Genomic DNA, 24,731 nt, shown 5'->3' on the forward strand with positions numbered 1-24,731 from the left:
ATGGGCTGAATGGCCTGCTTCCACATTGTCGGAATTCTATGACCCTCCCCATAAAGGAGCATTTTATCTGCATCTATCCTGTCAAGCTGCCATCAGAATTCTACTGGTTTCAATTGAGGTATACAGCACAGAAACAGATACTTCGGTCCAATTCGTCCATGCCGACCAGGATTCCAAACTAAACCAGTCCCATTTGCCTACATTTGGCCCATATCCCTCTAAACCTTTCTATTCATGTACCCATCCAAATGCTGTTTCAATGTTGTAAATGTACCGGCAACTACCACATCCTCAGTAAGTTCATTCCACATGCAAATCACTCTTTCAAAATGTTGCCCCTCCAGTTCCTTTTAAATCTCTCTCCTCACATTAAAAAAAAAGCCCCCTAGTTTTGAGTTCCCCTACGCTAAGCAAGAGCCATTTGCTATTCACCTTACCTCCCACTCCTCATAATTTAATCAATCTCAATGAGGTCACCCTCCCCCCAACTTCCTGTGCTCCAGTGAATAAAGTCCCAGCCTCTCTTTATAACTCAAACCCTCCAGTCCTGACAACATCCTGGTAAATCTTTATCAAACCCTCTCTAATAGTATTCTTCCTATTACAGGGCCACCAGAACTGTACTCAGTACTGTGAAAGTGACCTCACCAACATCCTGTACAACCTCAACATGATGTCCCAACCCCTATACTCAATGGGGTGAACAATGAAGGCAATGTTGCGAAATGCCATCTTAACCACCCTGTCGAGCAGTGATGAAACTTCCAAGGAACTATGTATCTAAACACCCCCCGCCCCCCCCCATGTCTGTCTATGAGACCATAAGACATAGGAGCGGAAGTAACGCCATTCGGCCCATCGAGTCCACTCCACCATTCAATCATGGCTGATGGGCATTTCAACTCCACTTACCCGCATTCTCCCCGTAGCTCTTAATTCCTTGTGACATCAAGAATTTATCAATTTCTGCCTTGAAGACATTTAGTGTCCCAGCCTCCCTGCACTCTGTGGCAATGAATTCCACAGGCCCACCACTCTCTGGCTGAAGAAATGTCTCCGCATTTCTGTTCTGAATTTACCCCCTCTAATTCTAAGGCTGTGTCCACGGGTCCTAGTCTCCTCGCCCAATGGAAACAATTTCTAGCGTCCTCCCTCTCCAAGCCATGTATTATCTTGTAAGTTTCTATTAGATCTCCCCTTAATCTTCTAAACTCCAATGAATACAATCCCAGGATCCTCAGCCGTTCCTCATATGTTAGACCTACCAGTCCAGGGATCATCTGTGTGACTCTCCGCTGGACACGCTCCAGTGCCAGTATGTCCTTCCTGAGGTGTGGGGACCAAAACTGGACACAGTACTCCAAATGGGGCCTAACCAGAGCTTTATAAAGTCTCAGTAGCACAACAGTGCTTTTATGTTCCAACCCTCTTGAGATAATTGACAACATTGCATTTGCTTTCTTAATCACGGACTCAACCTGCATGTTTACCTTGAGAGAATCCTCAACTAGCACTCCCAGATCCCTCTGGACTTTGGCTTTACGAATTTTCTTACTGTTTAGAAAGTAGTCCATGCTTCTATTCTTTTTTCCAAAGTGCAAGACCTCGCATTTGCTCACATTAAATTCCATCATCCATTTCCTTGACCACTCCTCCAAACTGGCTGGATCCTTCTGCAGCCTCCCAATTCCTCAGTACTACCTGCCTGTCCACCTAACTTTATATAATCGGCAAACTTCGCTAGAATGCCCCCAGTCCCTTCATCCAGATCATTAATATATAATGTGAACAGCTGCGGCCCCAACACTGAACCCTGCAGGACACTGCTTGTCACCGGCTGCCATTCCAAAAAAGAAACTTTTATCCCAACTCTCTGCCTTCTGTCAGACAGCCAATCCTCAATCCATACCAGTTGCTCACGTCGAACACCATGGGCCCTCACCTGGCTCAGCAGTCTCCCGTGCACACACTCTCATTCTCTCATGCACACACACTATTCTATGGGGTAAAATTGTATTGGCAGAATTATATTTGCAGATACATTCAATTTTGTTCAAAAAGCACACAATCTGCAGGCAGTCAATGCATGTAATATTTTACAAATTCTGACTTTGGAAACAGAACCAGTCTGATTCAAGATTGGAATACTGACAGACACAAATCTCACCTTTAATGCATTGTCCGAGCGGAGATGTCTTTTTTTTTTAAAATAAAACCTTAAGTCATCTCAAGAACATTGTTACATATTAATGAACCAAAGCCCGCACCCATTCTAAGAGATGAAGACTATCTAAGTTTGTTCAATATATTCTATCAGTTGCATGACACTGATCTTTTGAGATAAGTTCTGTGTCTTATGATGCTGTTCCATGAGGCTTATGTATTGATGAGGCAATATGGTACACATGAGGTGATAGAGAATTACAGATCATCGAGGAAGGATTGAAAGAGAGAGTTAAGAAGAGCAAAGAGAGGACCGAAGCAGTCTTTATTCTATTTGCTAAATGAAATAGAATAAAGGGGGAGGGGAAGGTCTTATGAGGAAAGGCTGATAGACTTGGGTCTTTTCTCAATGGAAAGAAGAAGGCTTAAGGGGGGATTTGAAAGAGACAGACAAGATGATCAGAGGATTAGATATGGTAGACAGTGAAAGACTCTTTCCAAGGATGGCAACGTCAGCTTGTACGAGAGGGCATAACTACAAATTGAGAGGTGATAGATTAAAGACAGATGTCAGAGGCAAGTTCTTTTTGCAGAGAGTGGGAAGGATGTGAATGCCCTACCTGCTAAAGTAGTCAACTCAGCCAGATTGGGGAGATTTAAACATTCCTTAGATAAGTGCATGGTTGTTTTTCGGATAGTGTAGGGGGACAAGCTGAGAATAGTTCACAGGTCAGCGCAACATCGAGGGCCTGTTCTGCGCTGGATTCTTCTATGTTCTATGTTCTAAACTTAGTGCAGGAGGTGGAAAGAAATGAGCAGCTTTAAAACTGCTCTTGGAGCTCAAAGCTTTCAATGAAAGTCTGAGCCCGGTGTGAAGTTCAGGTAACCTTTATTGCAACCCAAACTTTGTTGCAACTTCAGATCCCCCCCAGCAAAAAGGCAGAGAAAAAGTAGTTGCTTTTTGAACATCTCAAGGTGAAAGTGCACACACCACACCTCCCCTTGTCCCACCCCCCTCACTGTCTTTACTATTGGCCAGCACCAAGTTGTCCCTTTGTAATCGGATCCTTGGTACAGCCGTCACCCGGAGGAAGTATTGCCTCACTCAGCAATTTCAACCCTTACCCTGTCTCCAACTAAGTTTCTCCCTGCTCATTTGCCAGTGGGGGGAGGGCAGTGTAGAGTCAACCTGACTGCTGTGGGTCTGGAGTCACGTGTAGGCCAGACCGGGTAAAGGGTGCAGCTGGAACGACTGAGTGAATCCTTTCCCACAATGGCGGTTCCCTTCCCTAACAAGGGAGAGAAATGGGGGCTTTCTCCCCCCCACCCCCAACCCCCTCCCTGAAACGGTCTCATCGTTAGATTCCGAACTCCACATTTCTGACCGAATACCAATTCTGCCATCTGTCGTGGCGGGATTCGAACCCGGGAGTCCCCGGAACCGGGCTGATAGTCCAATCGATAATGGCCCTTGGCCGTCACTCCTTCAATCTCCCTGCGATGGCACGTGAACTCGCTGGTGCTTCCGCAGGTGGGAGGAGTAGGTGAAGCCCTTCCCACACTGAGAGCAGGTGAACGGCCTCTCCCCTGTGTGTATCCGCTGGTGCCTCAGCAGGGTGGAGGATGTGCTGAAAGCCTTCCCACACTCGGGGCAGCTGAAGGGCCTCTCCCCCGTGTGGACCCGCTGGTGGCTCCGCAGGTTGGAGGAGCAGGTAAAGCCCTTCCCGCACTGAGAGCAGGTGAATGGCCTCTCCCCCGTGTGGACATGCTGGTGGGTCAGCAGGGTGGAGGAACTGCTGAAGGCCTTCCCACACTTGGGGCAGCTGTAGGGCCTCTCCCCCGTGTGGACACGCTGGTGGGTCAGCAGGGTGGTGGCCTGGGTAAAGGCCTTCCCGCACTCGGGGCAGGTGAAGGGCCTCTCCCCTGTGTGGATCTGCTGGTGCCTCATCAGGGAGGAGATGTGGCTAAAGGCCTTCCCGCACTCAGGGCAGCTGAACGGCCTCTGCCCTGTGTGGACACGCCGGTGACTCCGCAGAGTGGAGGAATCGCTGAAGGCCTTCCCACACTCGGGGCAGCTGAAGGGCTTTTCCCCCGTGTGGACACGCCGGTGGCTCAGCAGGGTGGAGGAATACCTGAAGGCCTTCCCACACTCAGGGCAGCTGAACGGCCTCTCTCCTGTGTGGACCCGCTGGTGGGCCAACAGGGCAGAGAAAAACACGAAGGCCTTCCCGCACTCGGGACAGCAGAAAGGCCTTTCCCCAGTGTGGTCCTGCTGGTGGGCCAGCAGGTGGGAGGAATGTCTGAAGGCCTTCCCGCAGTCGGTGCAGGGGAATGGCCTCTCCCCGGTGTGACTGCGCCGATGAGTCTCCAGGGCAGACGGGAAACGGAAGCCTTTCCCACAGTCGCCACACTTCCACGGTTTCTCCACGGGGCGGGATTCCTCAGGTTTCTCCATGGCCACAGCTTCAGCTGCACACAAACACGTGTAGAGCCCTCCCTGCCGTGAAATCCCTTTTCCAGGCCGTATCACGGTTTCAGTCTCCACGCACAGTGCGCTGCAACAGTGGGGTCTCTCGTCCAGTCCCACCTGATGCTGAAAACATACTCAAACAGGAACCAAAAAGCTTTGATCCCTCTCACAGAAATCACGGTCGAAAATGTTTGCTGGCCCCAGTGGATTGAGCGACCGTCAGACATTGACATCAAAGTGAGGACCGGAGATGCTGGAGAGTTAGTTGAAAAATGTGGCACTGGAAAAGCACAGCAGGTCAGGCAGCATCCGAGGAGCAGGAGGGTCAATATTTCGGGCATAAGCCCTTCATCTGTTGATTTTGAAATTTTCCTCTTCAAATCTTCAAAAACTCTGTCAGAATAGATTACAAAGCTCATCACTGCCAATGCAGGGTAGAAATTCTGAACAAGCAATTCTACTTTTTGCAGAATATTATTTTCTTTTGTTATATCACAAAATTGAAAGCACCATCCCACTCTCTCTCCCCCTCTGTTCTCACTCCGCTCTAATTCTCCTCATCAGGATCTTACAGGGACGGAAAAGCAAAAAAAATGCCAAGACATGACTCCTCCCTGCCACCAACCAGACTCATTCCTCCCATTGACCAACCAGGTGGTACCCTCTAACTGTCTCGACCTATCCCTACTTCACCACCACCCCCTTTTATCTGCAGCTTCTGCACCCAGCCCCACCCCTGAAGAAGGATTACACCCGATACGTCGACTTCTCCACCATCTGATGCCTCCTGCCGAACTATTTTGCCAATTGAGATACAGACTTGGATCAATGTTTCCGGAGTCTGTCCCTTCCGAATTCACTCTCTTTCCTTTCAGCTGCTGAAAGTCAACAATTGAATCACAGAATGAAAAAAGATGGAAAAGGGAGCGAGATAAGAGAGTGCCGTACTCACATATCTGGGACACAGGAAGGAATCTGCAGTCGGGGTAAAGCTCAATCTTTACTCAGAGAGAGAATCAGGAGTCGCAGCTTGAGAAGTTCATGGTCCAACTTCCGCATTGACAATGGACTGGCTCTGATTGGCAGGAGGACCAGTCTCCTTCCAGTCCTCCAATGCTGCCTATTGGTCAATCAAAAGAAGGTCTCGCGCCTTGTTTGCGTTCAGGGATGAGCATGCCCAGTGTTTTGCTGACACTGGCCAGCATGCGCACTGCGTTGCTGACACCGGCAAACATGCGCAGTATGCTCTACGGGGATGTTGGCGTTACTGACAGATTTTAAGTGTCCAAATGCCAACAGGGGAAAAAAGATAGAGCCACAATTTTTTCCCCCTATGGCTCGGTATTTTATTCCTTTTGCATTTTGTCTGGCTGCTCAATTTTTGTATGTTTTTTCCCCTTGTTGTGGGGGCAAGACGCCGAGACCAGAACTGGAGGGCACAGATTTAGGGTGAGAGGGGAAAGATTTCTGAGGGTCCTAAGGGGCAATCTTTTCGCACAGAGGATGGTATGTATATGGAATGAGCTGCCAGAGGAAGTGGTGGAGGCTGGTACAATTACATTATTTAAATTGCATCTGGATGCGGATATGAATAGGAAAGATTCAGAGGGGTAGGGGGCAAATGCTGGGAAATGGGTCACTAGATTAATTTAGGACATCTGGTCGGTGTGGACCGAAGAGTTTGTTTCTGTGCTCTACAACTCTGAGCCTATTTTTAGATAGTATGGAAAATAAAGAGCATGAAAGCATGGGAAGGGTTAGAGCATGGAGACCACTGCCGGTTTGTTGCAAAGGATAGTGGAAAGCTCTTACACGAATTACCAGAGTAAGGTTGAGGCTGAAAGGTCACTTTGGCAAGATTAGATAACAGTCAGTAAAGTTAGCCTCGCCTGGTAAATATGATTGACAGGATTGGGACAATAAATATTTGGGACATGACATTAAATATCTAATTAATAATTAGTAGAGTCAGCCTGCTTGAGACGATTGATAATAAATATCTAATCATGACATTAGGAAAATATTAAGTAGGGTCTGGAATGCAAGACCACTGTTCCAAAAGCTGACACTAAATCTCTAACCGTGACATTAGAATAACATGAAGTAGAATGTAGGAAAAACTATAAGGGTGCAACTAAAGAGATAATGGGAACTAGCATCATGGTTTATTGTATAGCTAGCATGAGGTACTTTTGATTAATATAGTTGAACATGCTGATTAGCTACAAACACACTGCTCAGCTGGAGACAGTGCTGCCCCCTCTGTCCAGGAGTAAATGCTGGAAAGGTGGTATTGTTCATAGGGAGGAGGATGGTCTCCGGCTACACTCTGATATCTATCAGCTAGTAAATGGGGCAGAACTATGGAATTTAATCTCCAGGCAGTTTGGGAAATTTAATAAGTAGGAATAAATAGTAGATCCCTACAGAGTGCAGAGGAACAAAGGGTCCTTGCTGTCCGAGTTCAGAGATCCCCGAAGGTATCGGTACAGGTAAAATGGGGGGTGAGGAAGGCATAGATTGTACTTTTTCACACAGAGGGTGGTGCGTGTGTGCAATGAGCTGCTAGAGGAAGTGGTGGAAGTTGGCACAAATACAATTTTTAAAAGACAGTTGGACGGGTATGCTGCCTGACCTGCTGCGCTTTTCCAGCAACACATTTCCATCTCTGATCTCCAGCATCTGCAGACCTCACTTTCTCCTTTAGAGGAATATGGGCCAAGTAAATAGGATAGATTAATTTCGGATATCTAGTCCGCATGGACGAGATGGACAGTTTCTGTGCTGTACAGCTCTATGGCCATCCACTTCATTTTGAAATGTTTTGGAACACCCTATTAGGGTTCAGAGAGTGCCAGGTCCTGACACCTCCCTCCTCACGTCTCCTGTGTATTTTAAATCAATAGTACCGTTTTGTATGTTACTGGGTTAGTACTTTAAACACATAGACACATACAATATAATCAGAATTTGTATTCGGTACAGACAGTGATGATTTGTTTCAACTTTGCTAACAGGCTATCAGAAGGGGAGGATCTGCAGACAGAAATCTTGGAAGAAATTCCATAACAAGATCTGACAGGGTCACTCAATATTATTGGGGGTGGGGGGGTGGGGGGGTGAGGGTTGAGTCTGGAAAGAGAAATCCATTCGACCTGCTTCAAAAGGTACTGGACATCAATGTGAGCAGAGAAGCACTCAGAGAGGAACACACCAGTGTTCCCTTATTCAACTGAAATATTGTCACTTCCGATTCTACCCTCTCCCTTTCAAACTGCAGATTAAAGTTATTGTATTGTGGTCACCACCTCCTAATGGCTCCTTTACTTCGGGGTCCCTGATCAAATCCGATTTGTTGCACAACACCTGGTAGGCTCCAGCACAAGCTGTTCTAAGAATCCATCTTGGAGGCACTCCACAAACTCCCTATCTTGGGGTCCAGTACCATCCTGATTCTCCCAGTCTACCTGCATGTTGAAATCCCCCATAACAACTGTACTAATATCTTTGCGAAAGGCCAATTTCAGCTCCTTATTCAACTGACACACTACATCCAAGCTACTGTTTGGGGGCCTGTAGATAAGACCCTAATGGGAGTTTCTACCGTTAGAATTTCTCAGTTCTAGCCACACTGACTCTACATCCCCTGATTCTAGGTCCCCCCGTGCAAGGGACTGAATATCATTCCTTACCAACAGGGCCACCCCACCCCCTCTGCCAGTTAGTCTGTCCTTATGATAGCACGTATACCCTTGAATATTCATTTCCCAGGCTCTGTCCACTTGAAGCCACATCTCGGTTATCCCCACATCATCGTAACTGCCAATTTCCAAATGAGCCTCAAGCTCATCCACCTTATTTCTAATGCTTCATGCATTCATATTTAATATTTTTAATTTGTTACTCCTCTCATCCTTCCTATCAATCCCTATTTCACTTGACCTTATGGCTTGATCCTTTTCTTTTGAGTTTTCTGCTCCATTGATCCCATTGTCTTTCTTGGCTTCTCTTGTTCTAACTTTCTTCTTAAACTTCCAGTTTGTCTCTCTCCTTTCCTTTCCTTCCTTCCCCCCCCCCCCCCCCCCCAGCTATTTAGTTTAAACAAAGCTGTGTTGCAGTGGCAAACCTACCTGCCAGAATGCTGGTCCCCCACCCTTAAGGTGCAAGCCGTCCCTCTTGTATAATTTATCCTTACCCCTAAACATCAGCCTCTCATGCTCCAGGAAAATATCCCTGGCCTATTCAGCCTCCCCCTGTAGCAAAGCCTCCAACCCTGGCAACAGCCTTGTAAATCTTTCCCAACTCCTGTCAAAGTTTCACAACATCTTTCCTCTAGCAGGGAGACCAGAACTGAATGCAGTATTCCAAAAGTGGTCTCACCAATGTCCTGTACAGCTGCAACATGACCTTCCCAACCCCTGTACTCAATGCTCTGACCAATAAAGGAAAGCATCCCATACGCTTTCTTCACTATCTGCCTGAGACTCTGCTCTCAAGGAACTATGAACCTGCACTCCAAGGTCTCTTCGTTCTACAACTTAACATTTGGAGTAGTACATGAATAGGAAAGGTTCGGAGGGATATGACCCAATCTCGGTGGGATTAGTTTAGTTTCTGAATATAGTCAGAATGGACTAGTTGGGCTGAAGGGTCTGTTCTGTGCTGTATGACTCTGTAACTATTCTGTACTGGTCTTGAAACCATGTTCTTGCCTTCCCCCACAAGCATTCACTTCTTTGTTGTTCCAAAATCAGATGAACTCAGCCTTGAATATATTCAATGACCCCCTAACTGCAGGAAGACATCCCCACTTCTGAACTCAATTCCTCTTGCTAATATACCACTTGCCTTGCTGATTGCTGGCTGCACATGTCTGACAACTGGCAGTGACTGGTATAGGAGGACGCTGAGGCCCCTTTGCACATCCACATATCAGCCCTGATGAAGGGCTGGTACCGGAAACACCAACTCTCCTGCTCCTTGGATGCTGTCTTACCTGCTGTGCTTTTCCAGCACCACAATTTTCGACTCTGATCTCCAGCATCGGAAATTCACCTCCTTTCTGCTTTTTTTTCCACAGTAAAGGCTGTAACTTTACATTGTGGCACTCCATTTGCCATGTGTTTGCCAACTGTGGTCTTCTCTACATCGTGGAGACGGAGCATAAACTTAGGGAACGGTTCGCCGAGCATCGCAGCTGGGTCCACAGAAGCCGACTGAACCTCCCAGTCACCACCCATTTTAATTCCCCTTCCCAATATGACCATCCTTGGCCTCTTCCATTGCTACAACAAAGCAAACTGCAAATTGGAGGAACACCACCTCATCTTGAGCCTGGGCAGCCTGCAGCCCTGAGGATCAACATTGAGTTCTCCAATTTCAAATCACCTCCCTTCACCACTCTGGAAAAAGGGGGTGAGAAAAGAGAGTACCGTGCTCAGAGATGTTGGACAGGGGAAGGGCATTGCAGTCTGGGGTGAGGCTCAATCTTCAGTCAGAGGGGGAGAGAGGGGGAGAGAGGGGGAGAGAGGGGGAGAGAGGGGGAGAGAGGGGGAGAGAGGGGGAGAGAGGGGGAGAGAGGGGGAGAGAGGGGGAGAGAGGGGGAGAGAGGGGGAGAGAGGGAAGCAATAGCAGCTTCAGAAGCTCATGGTCCAACTTCTGCATTTAGACAATAGGGGGGGGGGGGGGCTCTGATGGGCAGGAGGACAATTCCAACTCTGGACTCCTCCCGTGGGTTAAACTTGTATGTCTGATGATCTTGCTCTACGGGTTATTGACTGTGTACATTATGCAACTCACGGTGGTGCCCGTTCGGTCGCCAACTTTCTCCTGACGGCTTGGTGGCATCCCCGCCTCCAACAACGAGCTCAAAGGGTTAGCGGCCGGTGTCTTATTTGTCAGGAACATAACCCCGGAAAAGGCTTGCCTTGCATTCCGGGTAGAACTCCCTTGCCGGAGGGTCCCTTTGAGACACTTCAACTGGACTTCATTGAGTTGTAGAAATGTCAGTGCTATAAATATGTTTAGCTTATTGTTGATGTCTTTTCTAAGTGGATTGAAGCCTACCCTTCCCCTAACACGGCTGCTGAGACTGTGGTGAAGATTTTGCTTAAGGAAATGATTCCCTGCTTCGGTATACCTGCGTGCATTAGCTCGGATAATGGGACCGCACTTTGTTGGTAATAGTAATGAAGAACTCTTGATGAAGTACATGTTTGAGACGGCGCAAGGAATTCCTTATGAACTCAACTTGTAAGCCTCTCTTGGTTCATCCCGGAGATCGTACCTTTGGTAGTCTGGAATTTAAAAAAGCTCTTGCAGACAGTTTTAGTTTAATTTTAATCATCCCTTTCATTTACTAATAGCATTACTGTTACAACATAACACTGATACCTATAAGCCAGGCTCACTGGATTCTAATAACCCAGGAGAGCAGGACATTGTTCTTCCTTCAAGAGCCCTGGCAGGCTACTCTGTTGTACTATCACAAACAGACTACCTTTATACACAAGTTTACAAAGGCTATACTGTCCCAAACACAAAAAGTTAACAAAAGCACTGCACGTTCTGAACTAGACAGATAATAGTGAAGGACAATAATTCAAGGGAGAAGTCAATTTGTAGCGAGTTTCATTTTGAGGTCAGAATCAAACATTGTTATTAATTTCACAAAGGAACAGCTGTGAATGTTATCACTCGGTGTCCTGTTTGTACAGATTCACTGATGTTCAGGCAAACGTCCTTAATTGTCTTACTCTCCCTGTCTATTTTCTATTGTGCAGCAAATGTGTTGTATAATTCAAAATTAAACATTTTAGTCAAAATGTTTAAGGATAAGTTTTCCTCCTGCCACCTGTTTGCTGATGTCTTTTAACTCTACTGCAGGGTCGTATGAGATTTGCTTTAATGGAACCAGCTATGGGTGTGCATGTTCCACATAACATCTCCTGCCTATTTGAGACTTGTCTCACCCACTCCTGTAAGACAAAGGGGCCATATACCTCCTGCCCGTATAGACAAACAGCTTGCGTTCCACTGGCTGGGATACAGCAGGCCTTATGCGGCATAAGTAACTATACCCATCTCCATGTACGGACCCAGAACGGAATCCTTCCCTTCCGCATTTATGTGTCCTTTTTCTTTTCAGAATCTCATACTCTCACCAAGACCATTTGCAATAGGGAGAGCCTAATGGGAACAGAATTCTGAGGACCACTGTCCACCACATGTACAGCACAGAAACAGGCCCTTTGGTCCAACTCGTCCATGCTGGCAAGATATCCTAAATCTATCTGGTCCCACAACCCTGTAAACCCTTCCTATTCATATATACATTCAGATGCCTTTTTAAATGTTGTAATTGTATCAGCCTCCACCACTTCCACTTGCAGCTCATTCCTTACATGCACTGCCCTCAATATAGGAATTGCCCCAAAGGTCCCTTTTAAATCTTCCCCCCACCCTCACCCTAAACCTGTAGTTCTGGAGTCCCCCATCCCAGGGAAAACACCTTATCTTTTTATCCTATCCATGCCCCTCATGATTTTATAGAAATCTGTAGGGTCACCCCGCAGCGTCTGGCGCTCGAAGGAAAACAGCCCAACCCTGTTCAGCTCAAACCCTGACAACATCTTTTCTGAATCCTTTCAGGTTTCACAACATCCTTCCTCTAGCAGAGAGACCAGAACTGCACACAACATTCCAAAAGTGGCCTAACCTGGTGCAGCTACAACATAACTTCCCAACTTATCTACTCAATTAAAGGATTGAGAAAGTTCTCAAAACCCACAAAAGACACTGGAGGAACTTTTGCGGGTCGGCTTGGACATCAGGGCGGGGGAGATGGGAATGAGAGAAGGAAGCTGAACGTGCTGGAGCCAAGCTGGAGGAAGAACAGAGGATACAAAACCGGTTTGAAGCTGCAATGAGGAATACTGCATGTGCTGTACTTGTACCTGTTGCAGTTACTGGTGGGAATCGGGTGCATTTTAAACATCAAAACAGAAAATATGTCCACCCCTCCCCATTCCCATTCCCATTCCCATTCCCAATCTCTATCCTTCCGTCCCTCTTCACTGGGGTAATTAAGAAACCTACCTGAGTTTGCGGAGACTGCTCCCTCCCTGATTTCACTCCAGTTACAACAAGGGAACAGACTTCCCCGCCTCCCGTCTCTCCGGCCCTCCCAGGATGAGGAGTTGCCCAGAGGGAGGGAGTGTCACTCAAACTGACAGGGCCACTTCCGCATTGTGACGCCAATAAAGGGGCGGGGAAAGGTGACGGTAAGGGGCCGGGGCGAGGTGGACAGCGGGCCCCCTCACTGCACCTGCGCGGCCCTGCAGCAGAAGGGGAGGAGAATCCCTTCCCTTCAGGGAATCCCCACAGTGTGGAAGCAGGCTACTCTGACCCACGGGTCCACACTGACCCTCCCAAGCGTAACCCACCCACACCCATTCCCCCACCCCCACTGCTCTACATTTAACCCTAAGTAATATCTGCACATCCCTGGATATTATTCGGAATTTGGCATAGCCAAACCACCCTAACCTGCACATCCCTGGGCACAATGGGTAATTAAACATGACCAATCCACCCTAACCTGCACATCACAGGGCACAATGGGTAATTAAACATGGCCAATTCACCCTAACCTGCACATCACAGGGCACTATGGGTAATTTAGCATGACCAATCCACCGTAATCTGCACATCCTTGGGCATTATGGGTAATTTAGCATGACCAATCCACCCTAACCTGCACATCCCTGGGCACTATGGGTAATTTAGCATGACCAATCCACGCTAACCTGCACACCCTGGGCACTATGGGTAATTTTGCATAACCAATCCACCCTAACCTGCACATCCCTGGGCACTATGGGTAATTTAGCATGACCAACTATGAGTGATTTGGCATAACCAATCCACCCTAACTTGCACATCCCTGGGCATTATGGGTAATTTAGCAGGGTCAACCCACCCTAATTTGGACAAAGTTGAAAACCACACATCACCAGGTTTTGTTCAATAGGTTTCTTTGGAACCAGCTGCTCCTCCATCAAGTGGTTGTGGAGAATAATATCACAAAACACTGAATTTATAGCAAAACATTCCAGTGTCCTGCCACTGAAATGAAATATTGAACAAGCCTGGATTGTTAAGTTTTTCATTTTTCAAATGGGTTGAAGGTATCATTACTGTGTAAATCCCACATCTTCTGTCTGTCACCTCCTCAAGATAACTCAAGGTTTTATAGCAAAATGTGACATCTCAGCTCAGACAATGCATTAAAGGTGTGAGGTCAGAGTCTTCTGTGTCCCAATCTTGAGTCAGACTGATTCTATTTCCAAAGCAAAATTCACAAAATATTACATGGATTGACTGCCTGCAGATTCTGCACTTTTTGAGCAAAATAGAATGTATCTGCAAATTTAATTCTGCAGATAGACATCCACTGCCATGGACTTCTATGTGTGTGTATGCGCATGAGGGAGGCAAATAGATAGAGAGAGAGAAAGAGAGAGAGAGAGAGAAAGGGGGAGAGAGAGTAAGATGCAGGCAGACAGAGAGAGTATGTTTGCTAACCACCTCCTTGCCTGGTCGGCCTTTTTCTCTGTCTACAACTTGCTTTCATAGAATCACCTCGCGTACATTGTTATGAACATTGTCTAATAAGAGTAGATGTATTTAGTAGATGAATCAAAACCATCCCAATGACTGAAACAGCTGACACTCTAGTGTTGGACAAGTGGGAAATATTTGCATCAGTTAACCAAAACTCTTCAGAGTTTACATTCACGGGTACGCCAAGCCTCAGCATTAGGACCGGGCCATATTGGAGCTGAGATGGAAAGGCCCCTTCCTAGTCCTGCTGGGTTACCCGGTCAGCAGTCAGGGTCAAGGGGAGGCCGCATGGACACACACAACACAATGCAAACGAGCGCCACCTCCTGGAGGAACACCAGAAGACCCCGTCAGAGACACATCTTCAGCCTTCATCCGTGAATGGCTCAACCTGATCATTCTGTCTTTCACTGCACTCTTCCTTATCTTTCTTTCACTAACTATGTTGGATTGGGCCTGATAACCTCTAGTTATCAGAAATTACAGTTTAATACTTTTTTTATGCACAGAAGGTCAACCACTCTCGCAGCTGGCTGTGTGCCCATCTCCCATCCATCCCGAACTCGTACCAAGCGAGCCCTTATGCAATTTGAGCGACTTGCAGCTTTCTTTCCCCCTGCCTTTGGAACTGCTCGATTGGATATCAAAGTCACCCCGCAGACAATTCTGTGCTCGGCTCAGTTCACTGTTGTGGCCCTCCTCTCCAGCATCTCCCAGATGCCGAGATTTCCCATTCCTGATGAAACCCCTGATGATGATTCCCTGGTGCCTTCTGCCTCTGTCCTTACTGAACCCGAGGACTAACAGTCCGATCTCCACCTCCTGACAATCCCCCTGGCTCTGGGTATAATCCCCCTTTTGCTGACACCCCCAATCTCCTCTTTTTAATAAAAAAAGGAGGGATTGTGGGAGAATTTTCTCAAAATTGACACAAAACTGCGGGGAAGCCATTTTATCACAAAGCAATGTTTAGAGGAAAATGTAGCCTGTTAACATAATGCTGTCTGAGCCCTGGCTAAGGAATTCTGTTTTGAAAGCCTGATCTTGCAGCTGCAGGCTGTCTCTGCTCCTCGGGCCATTAGACTGCGCTGCTTCATAGAATGATAGATTGGTTCTCTCTGTCCCTTATCAGTAATTCGAGCCGAGCTGAACCTGCAGTATAAGAAAACATTCAGTTTTGCAGGCATTAGGAAGTGTAGGTCTGGACAATGTATGTGAACCTTACAAATGCTCCTCAGTTGCATAATTAATGGAGAGTGGGGCTTGTGTTTTAGCATAAAACTTGTAACATTCTGTTTTTTATTAGAATATGTCAGACGTTGTTTTGAACTAAGAGGTATTCCCCATGGCAACGAATAAAGCTAGTTAATTACTCAAGGTCTCCTCTCCTGACTACTTTGCTTTAAACGATTTGACACATGAGTTACTTTGCCCCAACAATACTAATAGTTACATCAAAGGGAGAGAGAATTCCTCAAGTAGGGCACAATCAGAATCCTGGGAGAGCCCTATTTCTGGTTTACTTCCTAATAAACAAACATTAAGCATTTATTTATTTCTGATTTTGTTTCATTTTTCTTGTTTGATTCCCTGCTTTGATTACACTCTGTGTCTGGATGGGTGACAGGCTGAGATTGTGGGTTGACTTTCGATTGACTGAGTGTTTTCTTGTTCTGGAAGCTGTAAAAGAGGCGTGAAAGCTTCAGCAGAAGTCCAGCAAAGCTGAGAACAGACCGACATCTTACTCTGTGGGAACAGGGAGATCAGCGGACAGAGAAATCAGGCCCTGAAACCCGAGCTGACACCAGACTACCAAAGATAGTCCAAAGATAGTCCAAAGATGCGCAGGTCAGGTGAATTGGCCATGCTAAATTGTCCGTAGTGTTAGGTAAGGGGTAAATGTAGAGGTATGGGTGGGTTGCGCTTCGGCGGGGCGGTGTGGACTTGTTGGGCTGAAGGGCCTGTTTCCACACTGTAAGTAATCTAATCTAATCTAATCTAATCTACCGTGTGCTCAGTGCTTTGGTGAGCAGTGCCAACCCTCTGCCTTTACCTTGCTTCCCATCTGACTCCCCCCTCAATATTCAGGATCCAATCCTTGCCATCCTGAAGCCATGTCTCTGGAAGGAGTCTCAGACCATAACTATTCACTTCAATGTGTGCAGTCAATTCATTCACTTTTGTTACAATGCAGCACATATTCAGACTCACCATATATCATTTCAATTTTTGTGACATTAGTATTCAGTTTTGATTGCTGATACATTTACTGTCCTTGTCCCTTTCTATTGTTCTCTGATGTTCATTTTCCACATCACGACATTGCTCACCGGCCATGATTTGGATTGGCCATGCTAAATTGGCCACAGTGTCCAGGGACGTGTAGGTTAGGTGGGTTAGCCATGGGAAATGCAGGGTTACAGTTTCACAGTAATAGAAGCAGGAGTAGGCCATTTGGCCCATCCAGCCTGCTCCACCATTCATTAAGGTCATGGCTGATCTATCCATTGTCTAAGCTCCTCCTCCCTGCATTGTCCCAACTATCCTTAATTCCCTGACTCAACAGAGACACTCGGCCTTGCAGCTGTACTGCTACCTGATAAACAGATTCTTTCCTTCCATGGGAATATCCTTCTCTTTGCAAGGACCTATTGTATACTTATCAGCTACTAACCAACACTATCCAGACACTACGTCGCTGGGCAAAGTGACTTAGTTGCTCAATATCCTGCAATTAACAGTTTGCTAATTGTTAAATGACTGTAACCTATATAATCACACAACACTCTGTTTCTCGTCGGAGTGACTTGTGACAATTGGGTCGACTTGGCTCTCCCCGTGAGCTCCCGAATAATCAGTCAATAACTCAAGGTTGTGTGTCATGATTATTTATCCAATACTTATTGGACTACTACGAGCAAGCCACCCACAGCATAATCCACTTCCATCCCCAACATGGATCAAGAGGCCATCCTTTTTTGCCAGACAAGTAAATGTCTCAAGCTCAGGAAACAAAGCCTGTCAAACATTAACAGGCACAGATCTAGACCAACCTTTTCCAGAGTCTGCCCCTTCACCTCGATTGACTTTCTTTTTCCCTCAGCTCCTACAGGCCAACAGCTGAACCCAAGGATGTGAAAAGAAATGGGAAAGGGGGCGAGAAAAGAGAGTGCGGTACTCCCAAATGTTAAACAGAGGAAGGAAGTTGCAGTCTGGACTGAAGCTCAATCTTCATTCAGAGAGAGAGGAGCAACAACAACTTCAGAAGCTCATGGTCGACCTTCCATATTCAGACAATGCGGGGGGGACTCTGATTGGCAGGAGGACCAGGCCCCTTCCGGTCCTATAGGGTTTCCCAAAGATTGGTCTCCCCGTCCATCAGAACGACGAGGGGCGGGGCCCCATTCCGATCTCTCACGTGCGCCCCGTGAACATTGCGCACAGTCGATAGAGTAGTATCTGGGGCGCACGGGATTGTGGGTAGTACATCAGCCATTAAAGAGATGAAATCAAGAATCCCAAATGCCGTCTGAACCGTCCTTTTTCATGTGTTCATGACGTACCCGTAAGGAGCCAATCTTTAATCGATTTTCAATTGATCCACTGAGTGAAACACTACAGGTGTTTAACTCGAAACTCTATTTCCAAGTCAGTGTCAGTTTATCGCTCTTTATCTGTCCTCAAATAAGGACCAAATCAAAGCCCGATGTCTATTCCACCTGAAAGTTGATTTTTTTTTAAACTTGCAGATTCCAACCATTTATTAAAAGTTACTCGTGGTACATGAGCATTGCTGGCTGGCCAGCATTTAGTTCCGCTTGAAAAGGTGATGGTGACCTGCCTTCTTCAACTGCTGTGGTCCACACGCTGTACGGTGACCCATAATGTCCTTACGGAGGGTATTCCAGGATTTAGACCCAGCAACACTGAAGGAACAGCAATATATTTCCAAGTCAAGACGGTGAGTGGCTTGGAAGGGTACTTGCAAGTGGTTGTGTTCCCAAGTATCTGTTGCCTGATCCTTCTAGATAGAAGTGGTTGTTGGTTTGGAAGGCATTTTCTAAGGATCTTTGGTGAATTTCTGTGTTGTGTCTTGTAGATCACACACACTACTGCTTCTGAACAGTGGGGCAGAGGGAGTGGATGTATGTGGAGATGGTGCCAATCAAGCAGGTGACTTTGTCTGGATAGTATCAAGCTTGTTGAATGTTGTTGAAGCTGCACCCATCCAAGCTGGTGGGAGAGTATTCCATTACACTGCTGACTTGTGCCTTGTAGAAGATGGGCAGGGTTTGGGGAGTTTCTCGCCACAATGTTCCTGACCTGTTGAACCCGGGTCTCTGGCGCTGTGAGGCAGCAGTGCTAACCACTGTGCCACCGTGCTGCCTAGTGTCACCCTGCCCTGTACCATCTCCCACTTCTCTGGCACGCCCACTCTCTCTCCCCCGCCCAATCTCTCTATCAACCCCACTCATTCTCTCTCTCTGTTCCACCCCACAGTGTCTCTCTATCCCCTCCATTTCTCTCTTTGTCCCCCATCCATTCTGTCTCTTTTCTCCCCAGCCCCCACCACACCCGTCCTTTCTCATGCCTCGAACCAGCTTTGACCGCTGTATCAAGCCTTTCAAAGGACACACACACACAGAGAGAAAATGGATGGCGATGACTCTACCTGGGAGTTGGGAGGGGTGAGAAATAGCTGATCTTCAAAATTGAGAATACCTAAAATGATATCTTTAGAAACGTTGTTGAAGTCAGAAAGCACGTTCAAGTTTTTCAAAGAACTGCTGTAATCTTTCTGAAACTTTCACTGAAATAAGCGCAGTCAGGCCACAGCTCAGGAGAGGCTGAAAGGTGTGAATGGGCGAAAGTGAGGACTGTTGGTGCTGGAGATTAGAGTGGTGCTGGAAAAGCACAGCAGGTCAGGCAGCATTCAAGGCTTTTGTCCGAAACGTCGATTTTCCTGCTCCCTTGGACGCTGCCTGACCTGCTGTGCATTTCCAGCACCACTCTGATCTTGACTGTAAGGGGTGAATGGCCTAGTGAAGTTGTTCCAACTATCTAGAATAGCGTCACAGAGCACAGAAACATGCCCTTCGGTCTATGCCGACCAGATATCCTGAATTAATCTAGTGACCCATTTGCCAGTATTTGACCCCTTATCCCTCTGAATCTGTCCTATTCATATCCCCATCCAGATGCATTTTAAATATTATCATTGTACTAGCCTCCACCACTTCCTCTGGCTGACACGCACCACCGTCTGTGCAAAGAGGTTACCCCTCAGAAACCTTTCCCCTCTCACCCTAAACCCGTGCCCTCCAGTTCTGGACTCGCCCTCCAACGTGGTGAAAAGACATACAAAAGTTGAGCAGCCAGACAGAATACAAAAGCAATGAAGTGTCGAACCACAGCGAAAAAACAAATTGTGCCTCTACCGCTTTTTTGTTCTATTGACATTTGGACTCTTAAAATCTGACAGGAACACCAGCATCCCTAGTGAGCATACTGCGCATGTTTTCCGGTGTCAGTAACGCAGTGCACATGCCCACCGGTGTCAGCAAAACTCTGGGCATACTCATCACGTTCCGCAAAAAAAGGCCCGCGACCTTCCTTTGATGGTCCAGTAGGGAACCCTGGAGGACCGGAAGGAGAGTGGTCCTCCTGCCAATCAGAGTCACCCCATTGCCTGAATGCGGAAGTTGGACCATGTGTTTCTGAAGCTGCTCCTCCTGCACTTCTCTTTCTGAATCAAGATTGAGTTTCACCCAGACTGCAGACTCCTTCCTCTGTCTGAGACCTGGGAGTACGGCACTCTCTTTTCTCGCCCTCTTTGCCATTTCTATTTCTTTCCGGAGTTCAATTGTTGACTTGCAGCAACTGAAAGGAAAGGGATTGAACCCAGGCAGGGAACAGACTCTGGAAACGTGGTCCAGGTCTGTGTCTCAATTGGCAAAATAGACAGACAGGAGGCTGGAAGGACACAGCAAACCAGGCAGCATCAGGAAGTGGAGAAGTCGATGTTTCGGGTGTAACCCTTCCTCAGGACTGGGGATGGGTGCTGGGGCAGGGGCTAAAGTGGGGATAAGTGAAGATAGGGAGAGAGTACGGCCTGATTAGTCAATGGGTGGAAGAAATCAGGTTGCTGGCAGGAAGGAGTGTAAGTGAGGGGCACGGGGCTGAGAAGGGAGTCGGGTGATGGAAAGGGAGGTTATTTGAAATTGGAGAACTCGATGTTGAGTCCTACAGGCTGTAGGCTGCCCGGGCGGAAGATGGGGTGTTGTTCCCCTAATTTGTGGTTTGGTTCGTTGTGGCAATAGAGGAAGCCTATGATGTTCTTGTCAGAAGGGGAGTGGGAAGGGGAATTAATATGACTGGTGACTGGGAGGTCTGGTCAGCCTCTACGGACCCGGCTGTGATGCTCGCCAAACCGTTCCCCAAGTTTACGCTCGGTCTTCCCGATATAGAGAAGACCACAATTTACAAACACGTGGCAAATGCAGTATCTCAATGTGAAGTTATAGCCATTGCTGTGAAAAAAATCAGAAAGGAGATGTATCGTTTAAATGGTGATATATTGGGATGTGGAGAAAGTGAGAACTGCAGATGCTGGAGATTAGAGTCAAAGTGTGACGCTGGAAAAAGGCAGTAGGTCAGGCAGCATCCGAGGACCAGGAGAGTCGACATTTTGGTCCCGAGCACTTCATCAGGAATGATGTGTGGATGTGCAAAGGGGCCTCCGCATCCTTCTACACCAGTCACTGCCAGTTGTCAGACAGGTGCAGGTGAAGAGCTTTTGCCTGAAATATCGATTTTCCTGTTCCTCAGATGCTGCCTGACCGGGGCTGTGCTTTTCCAGCATCACTCTAATCTAGACTCTGATTTCCAGCATCTGCAGTCCTCACTTTTGCCTGGGCAGGTGCAGCAAGTAATCAGCAAGGCAAGGGATACATTCGCAAGAGGAATTGAGTTCAGAAGTGGGGATGTCTTCCTGCAGTTAGGGGGTCATTGAACATTATTCAAGGCTGAGTTCATCTGATTTTTGAACACCAAAGAAGTGGATGTTTCTGGGGAAGGCAAGTAAATGATTTAACACCAGTATAGAACAGTTACAGAGTCAGACCCCAACAGAACCAGACCCTTTAGTCAAACTAGTCTAAGGCCGACTATATTCACAAACTAAACTAGTCCAACCTACCTGTGATTGGCCCATATTCCTCTGAACCTTTCCTATTCATGTACTTATCCAAATGTCTTTTAAATGTTGTTACTCAACCTGCATCCACATTCATTCCACATACAAACTACTCTGTGTAAAAAGAAAAGTGACCCCCCCCCCCCCCCCCGTCTTTTTAAAATCCTTTCTCCACTCACCTTCAAATTTGCTGCCTAGTCTTGAAACCCCCACCTTAGGGAAAGGATACCAGCGGTCACCTCCTCTCTGCCCCGGTGATTTTATAAACCTCTGTCAGGTCACCCCTCAACCTCCTGTGATCCAGTGAACAAGTCCCAACCTATTCATCTCGATGGTTGTGAATCTGCCGATAATCTGTTGAATGTTGGTGCAGGCTTGAAAGACCAAACAGCCTATTCCTGCTTCCAATTCTCTCACACTGTCCAGGACAGCAAGAGAACATAAGGCATTGGAGCAGAAATTGGACCATTCAAGGTTTGCTCTGCCATTCAATCATGGCTGATAGGTTCCTCAGCCACATTCTCCCACTTCATCTCCGTAACCCTCCATCACCTTGATACTCAAGAACGTTTCCATCTCAATCTTAAATATCCTCAGTGACCTGGCCTGCCCAGCCTTCTGTGGCAGTGAATTCCATAGATTCACCACTCTCTGGCTGAAGAAGTTTCTCCTTACCTCCATTCTGAAAGGTCTTCCCTTTACTCTAAGGCTGTGCGCACTGGTTCTAGTCCCTCCAACCAATGGAAACACCTTCCCAACTTCCACTCTGTCCAGGCCGTTCAGTATTCCTTGTTTCAATTAGGTCCCCACCCCCCCTCCACCCTGAGTGTGGGCCTGTTAATCAGCATGACCCAGACCCTTTAGGATGAGGTACAGCAGGGATTAGGTTCAGCAAACTGAGAATGGAGAGAGAGAGTGTGTGGGGTGGAGATTTTCAACTTCAAGGGAATAAGAGAGGAAAGAGAGTTCACTATGAATGAGAATTGATCAGTTGGACTGATGGGCCAAGGAATGGCAGGTTAGTTTAGAGAAGTGTGTGGTTTGCATTTTGGTCAAGCAATCCAGGCAGGACTGACACAGTTAAGGGGGATGTTGCAGAACAAAGACACCTTGGAGTGCAGGTTCATAGTTCCTTGAATCACTGGTAGACAGGATAGTGAAGAAGGCAGATGGTATGCTTTCCTTTATTGGTCAGAGCAGAGAATACAGGAATTTGGAGGTCATGTTGTGGCTGTGTAGGACATTGGTTAGTCCACGTTTGGAAGACTGCATTCATTTCTGGTCTCCCTGTTATAGGAAAGATGTTGTGAAACTTTGAAAGGGGTCAGAAAAGATTTATAAGGCTGCTGTCAGAGTTGGAGGGTTCGAGCTACAGGGAGAGACTCAAATGGCTGGGGATATTTTCCCTAGAGCATTGGAGGCTGAAGGGTGACCTTTATAGATGTTCGTAAGGGGCATGGATAGGGTGAATACCCAAGTTACTTTCACCAAAGTAGAAAAGTCCCAAACTAGAAAGCATATGTTTGAGGTGAGGGGGAATTTTAAAAGGCACTTGGATGGGTTTTGAGGGAGATGAGCCACATACAGGCAAATTGGATTAGGTTGATTTAGGATATCTGTTTGGCCGGACAAGTTGGACCAAACGGGCTGTTTCCGTGCTGTATGACTCTAATCTTCGGTGAAAGCAGAAGTGTGATTGTGAAGGCTGGAGTTTCAGAGCAGCTTTCAAAGATGTTTTGCCCTTAATGGGAACAGAAGAAGTTACAATGAAATCCTGCATTTGTGAGACAGCAACTGAGTGAGTGAGTGAGTACATCTGGGATTTTGGTGGAAAGTGGGAATTCATTGCACTGTGGGGATGAAGCTCTACCTATTGAGTCATTTCTGCTGGCAAATGAAACCAGGCCTCAAGATTAGGAGGAGTAAATTTATGACAGCGATGAGGAGGAACCGCTTTTCCTGGAGAGTAGTGAATCTTTGGAATTCTCTGCCCAAGGAAGCAGTAGAGGCAACTTCATTAAGTATATTCAAGACACCGTTGGATGGGTTTTTGCAATGGTAGGGGAATGAAGTGGAGTTGGGATAATGCAGGGAGGAAGAGCTGAATCGATGGATAGATCAGCCATGATCTTAATGAATGGCAGAGCGACTGGATGGGCCAAATGGCCTACTCCTGCTATTACTCCGAAACTATCACCCTGCATTTCCCATGGCTAACCCACCTCACCTGCACGTCCCTGGACATTATGGCCAATCCAAATCAAGGCCGGTGAGTAATGTAGTGATGTGGAAAATGAACATCAGAGAACAATTGAAAGGGACAGGGAGAGTAAATGTTCCAGCAATCACAACTAGATTCTAAAGATCACAAAAATTGAAACTAAAAATGGTGTGTCTGAATGTGTGCTGCATTGTGACAAAAGTGAATGAATTGACTGCACACATTGAAGAGAATAATTGCGATCTGACACTCCCTACAGAGACATGGCTTCAGGATGACAAGGATTGGATCCTGAATATTGAGGGTGTCGTCAAATGGGAAGCTAGGTAAAGGTGGAGGGTTGGCGCTGCTAATCAAAGCACTGATCACAGGGTAGCCTGGTGTCAGCTCAGATTTCAGGTCCTGATTTCTCTGTCCTCTGTTGATCTCCCTGTTTCCTTTTACACCTGGAACAATAAAACATTCAGTCAATCAAGCCCCAACCCACAAACTCCCAGCCTGTCAACCATCCAGGCACAGTGTAGTCACAGCAGGGAATCACACACGAAAAATGAAACCAAATCATAAATAGGCGCATGTGCTTAATGTTTGTTCATGAGGAAGTAAACCAGGAATAGGGGTCTCCCAGGAATCTTACAGTGCCCTACTTGAGGAATTCTCTTCCCCCTTATATCTAACTATTAGTACCCAGGTATGATTTACAACAATATTTACACCGACAGAGGTAAGGCATCTGTTCACAAATAGGTAGAGACATACAGGATGGAAATAGACATTTTCACACACACACACACTTGTTTGTGTATGTTTGCAGAATTATATTTGCAAAGCTGGGCTGAAATGTCACTTTTTGTTATAAAACTTTACGTTCTCTTGAGAAGGTGCCTTACAGGTAGTTCTGGGATTTGCATGTTAATGATGCCTGCAACCCATTCGAAAAGATGAAAGACTTCACAATCCAGGTTTGTTCAACATGTCATTTCAGTGGCAGGACACTGTCATATTTTTCCATAAATTCTATGTCTTATGACCTTATTCTCGACAACCACCTAATGAAG

The 24,731-nt window shown here is 46.7% G+C and overlaps 2 protein-coding genes across 2 annotated transcripts in view; one reads left to right on the plus strand and one right to left on the minus strand.

The window, feature by feature from the left end:
- Positions 1-24,731, plus strand: part of LOC148144981 (uncharacterized) — a 234,475-nt gene that overhangs the window by 10,173 nt on the left and 199,571 nt on the right. The window lies entirely within an intron of this gene.
- Positions 3,038-24,731, minus strand: part of LOC148144982 (uncharacterized) — an 80,414-nt gene continuing 58,720 nt past the window's right edge. The window contains exon 3 of the mRNA XM_087975450.1: positions 3,038-4,768. Within this exon, the coding sequence (XP_087831576.1) occupies positions 3,650-4,768 (1,119 nt within the window). The 3' untranslated portion in view covers positions 3,038-3,649. The remainder of the gene's footprint in view (positions 4,769-24,731) is intronic.

This window comes from Chiloscyllium plagiosum, unplaced genomic scaffold (assembly GCF_037043375.1).
Source record: "Chiloscyllium plagiosum isolate Xiang-an unplaced genomic scaffold, Cpla_swu_hap1 HiC_scaffold_27, whole genome shotgun sequence".
In the NCBI taxonomy this organism is placed as follows: Eukaryota; Metazoa; Chordata; class Chondrichthyes; order Orectolobiformes; family Hemiscylliidae; genus Chiloscyllium; species Chiloscyllium plagiosum.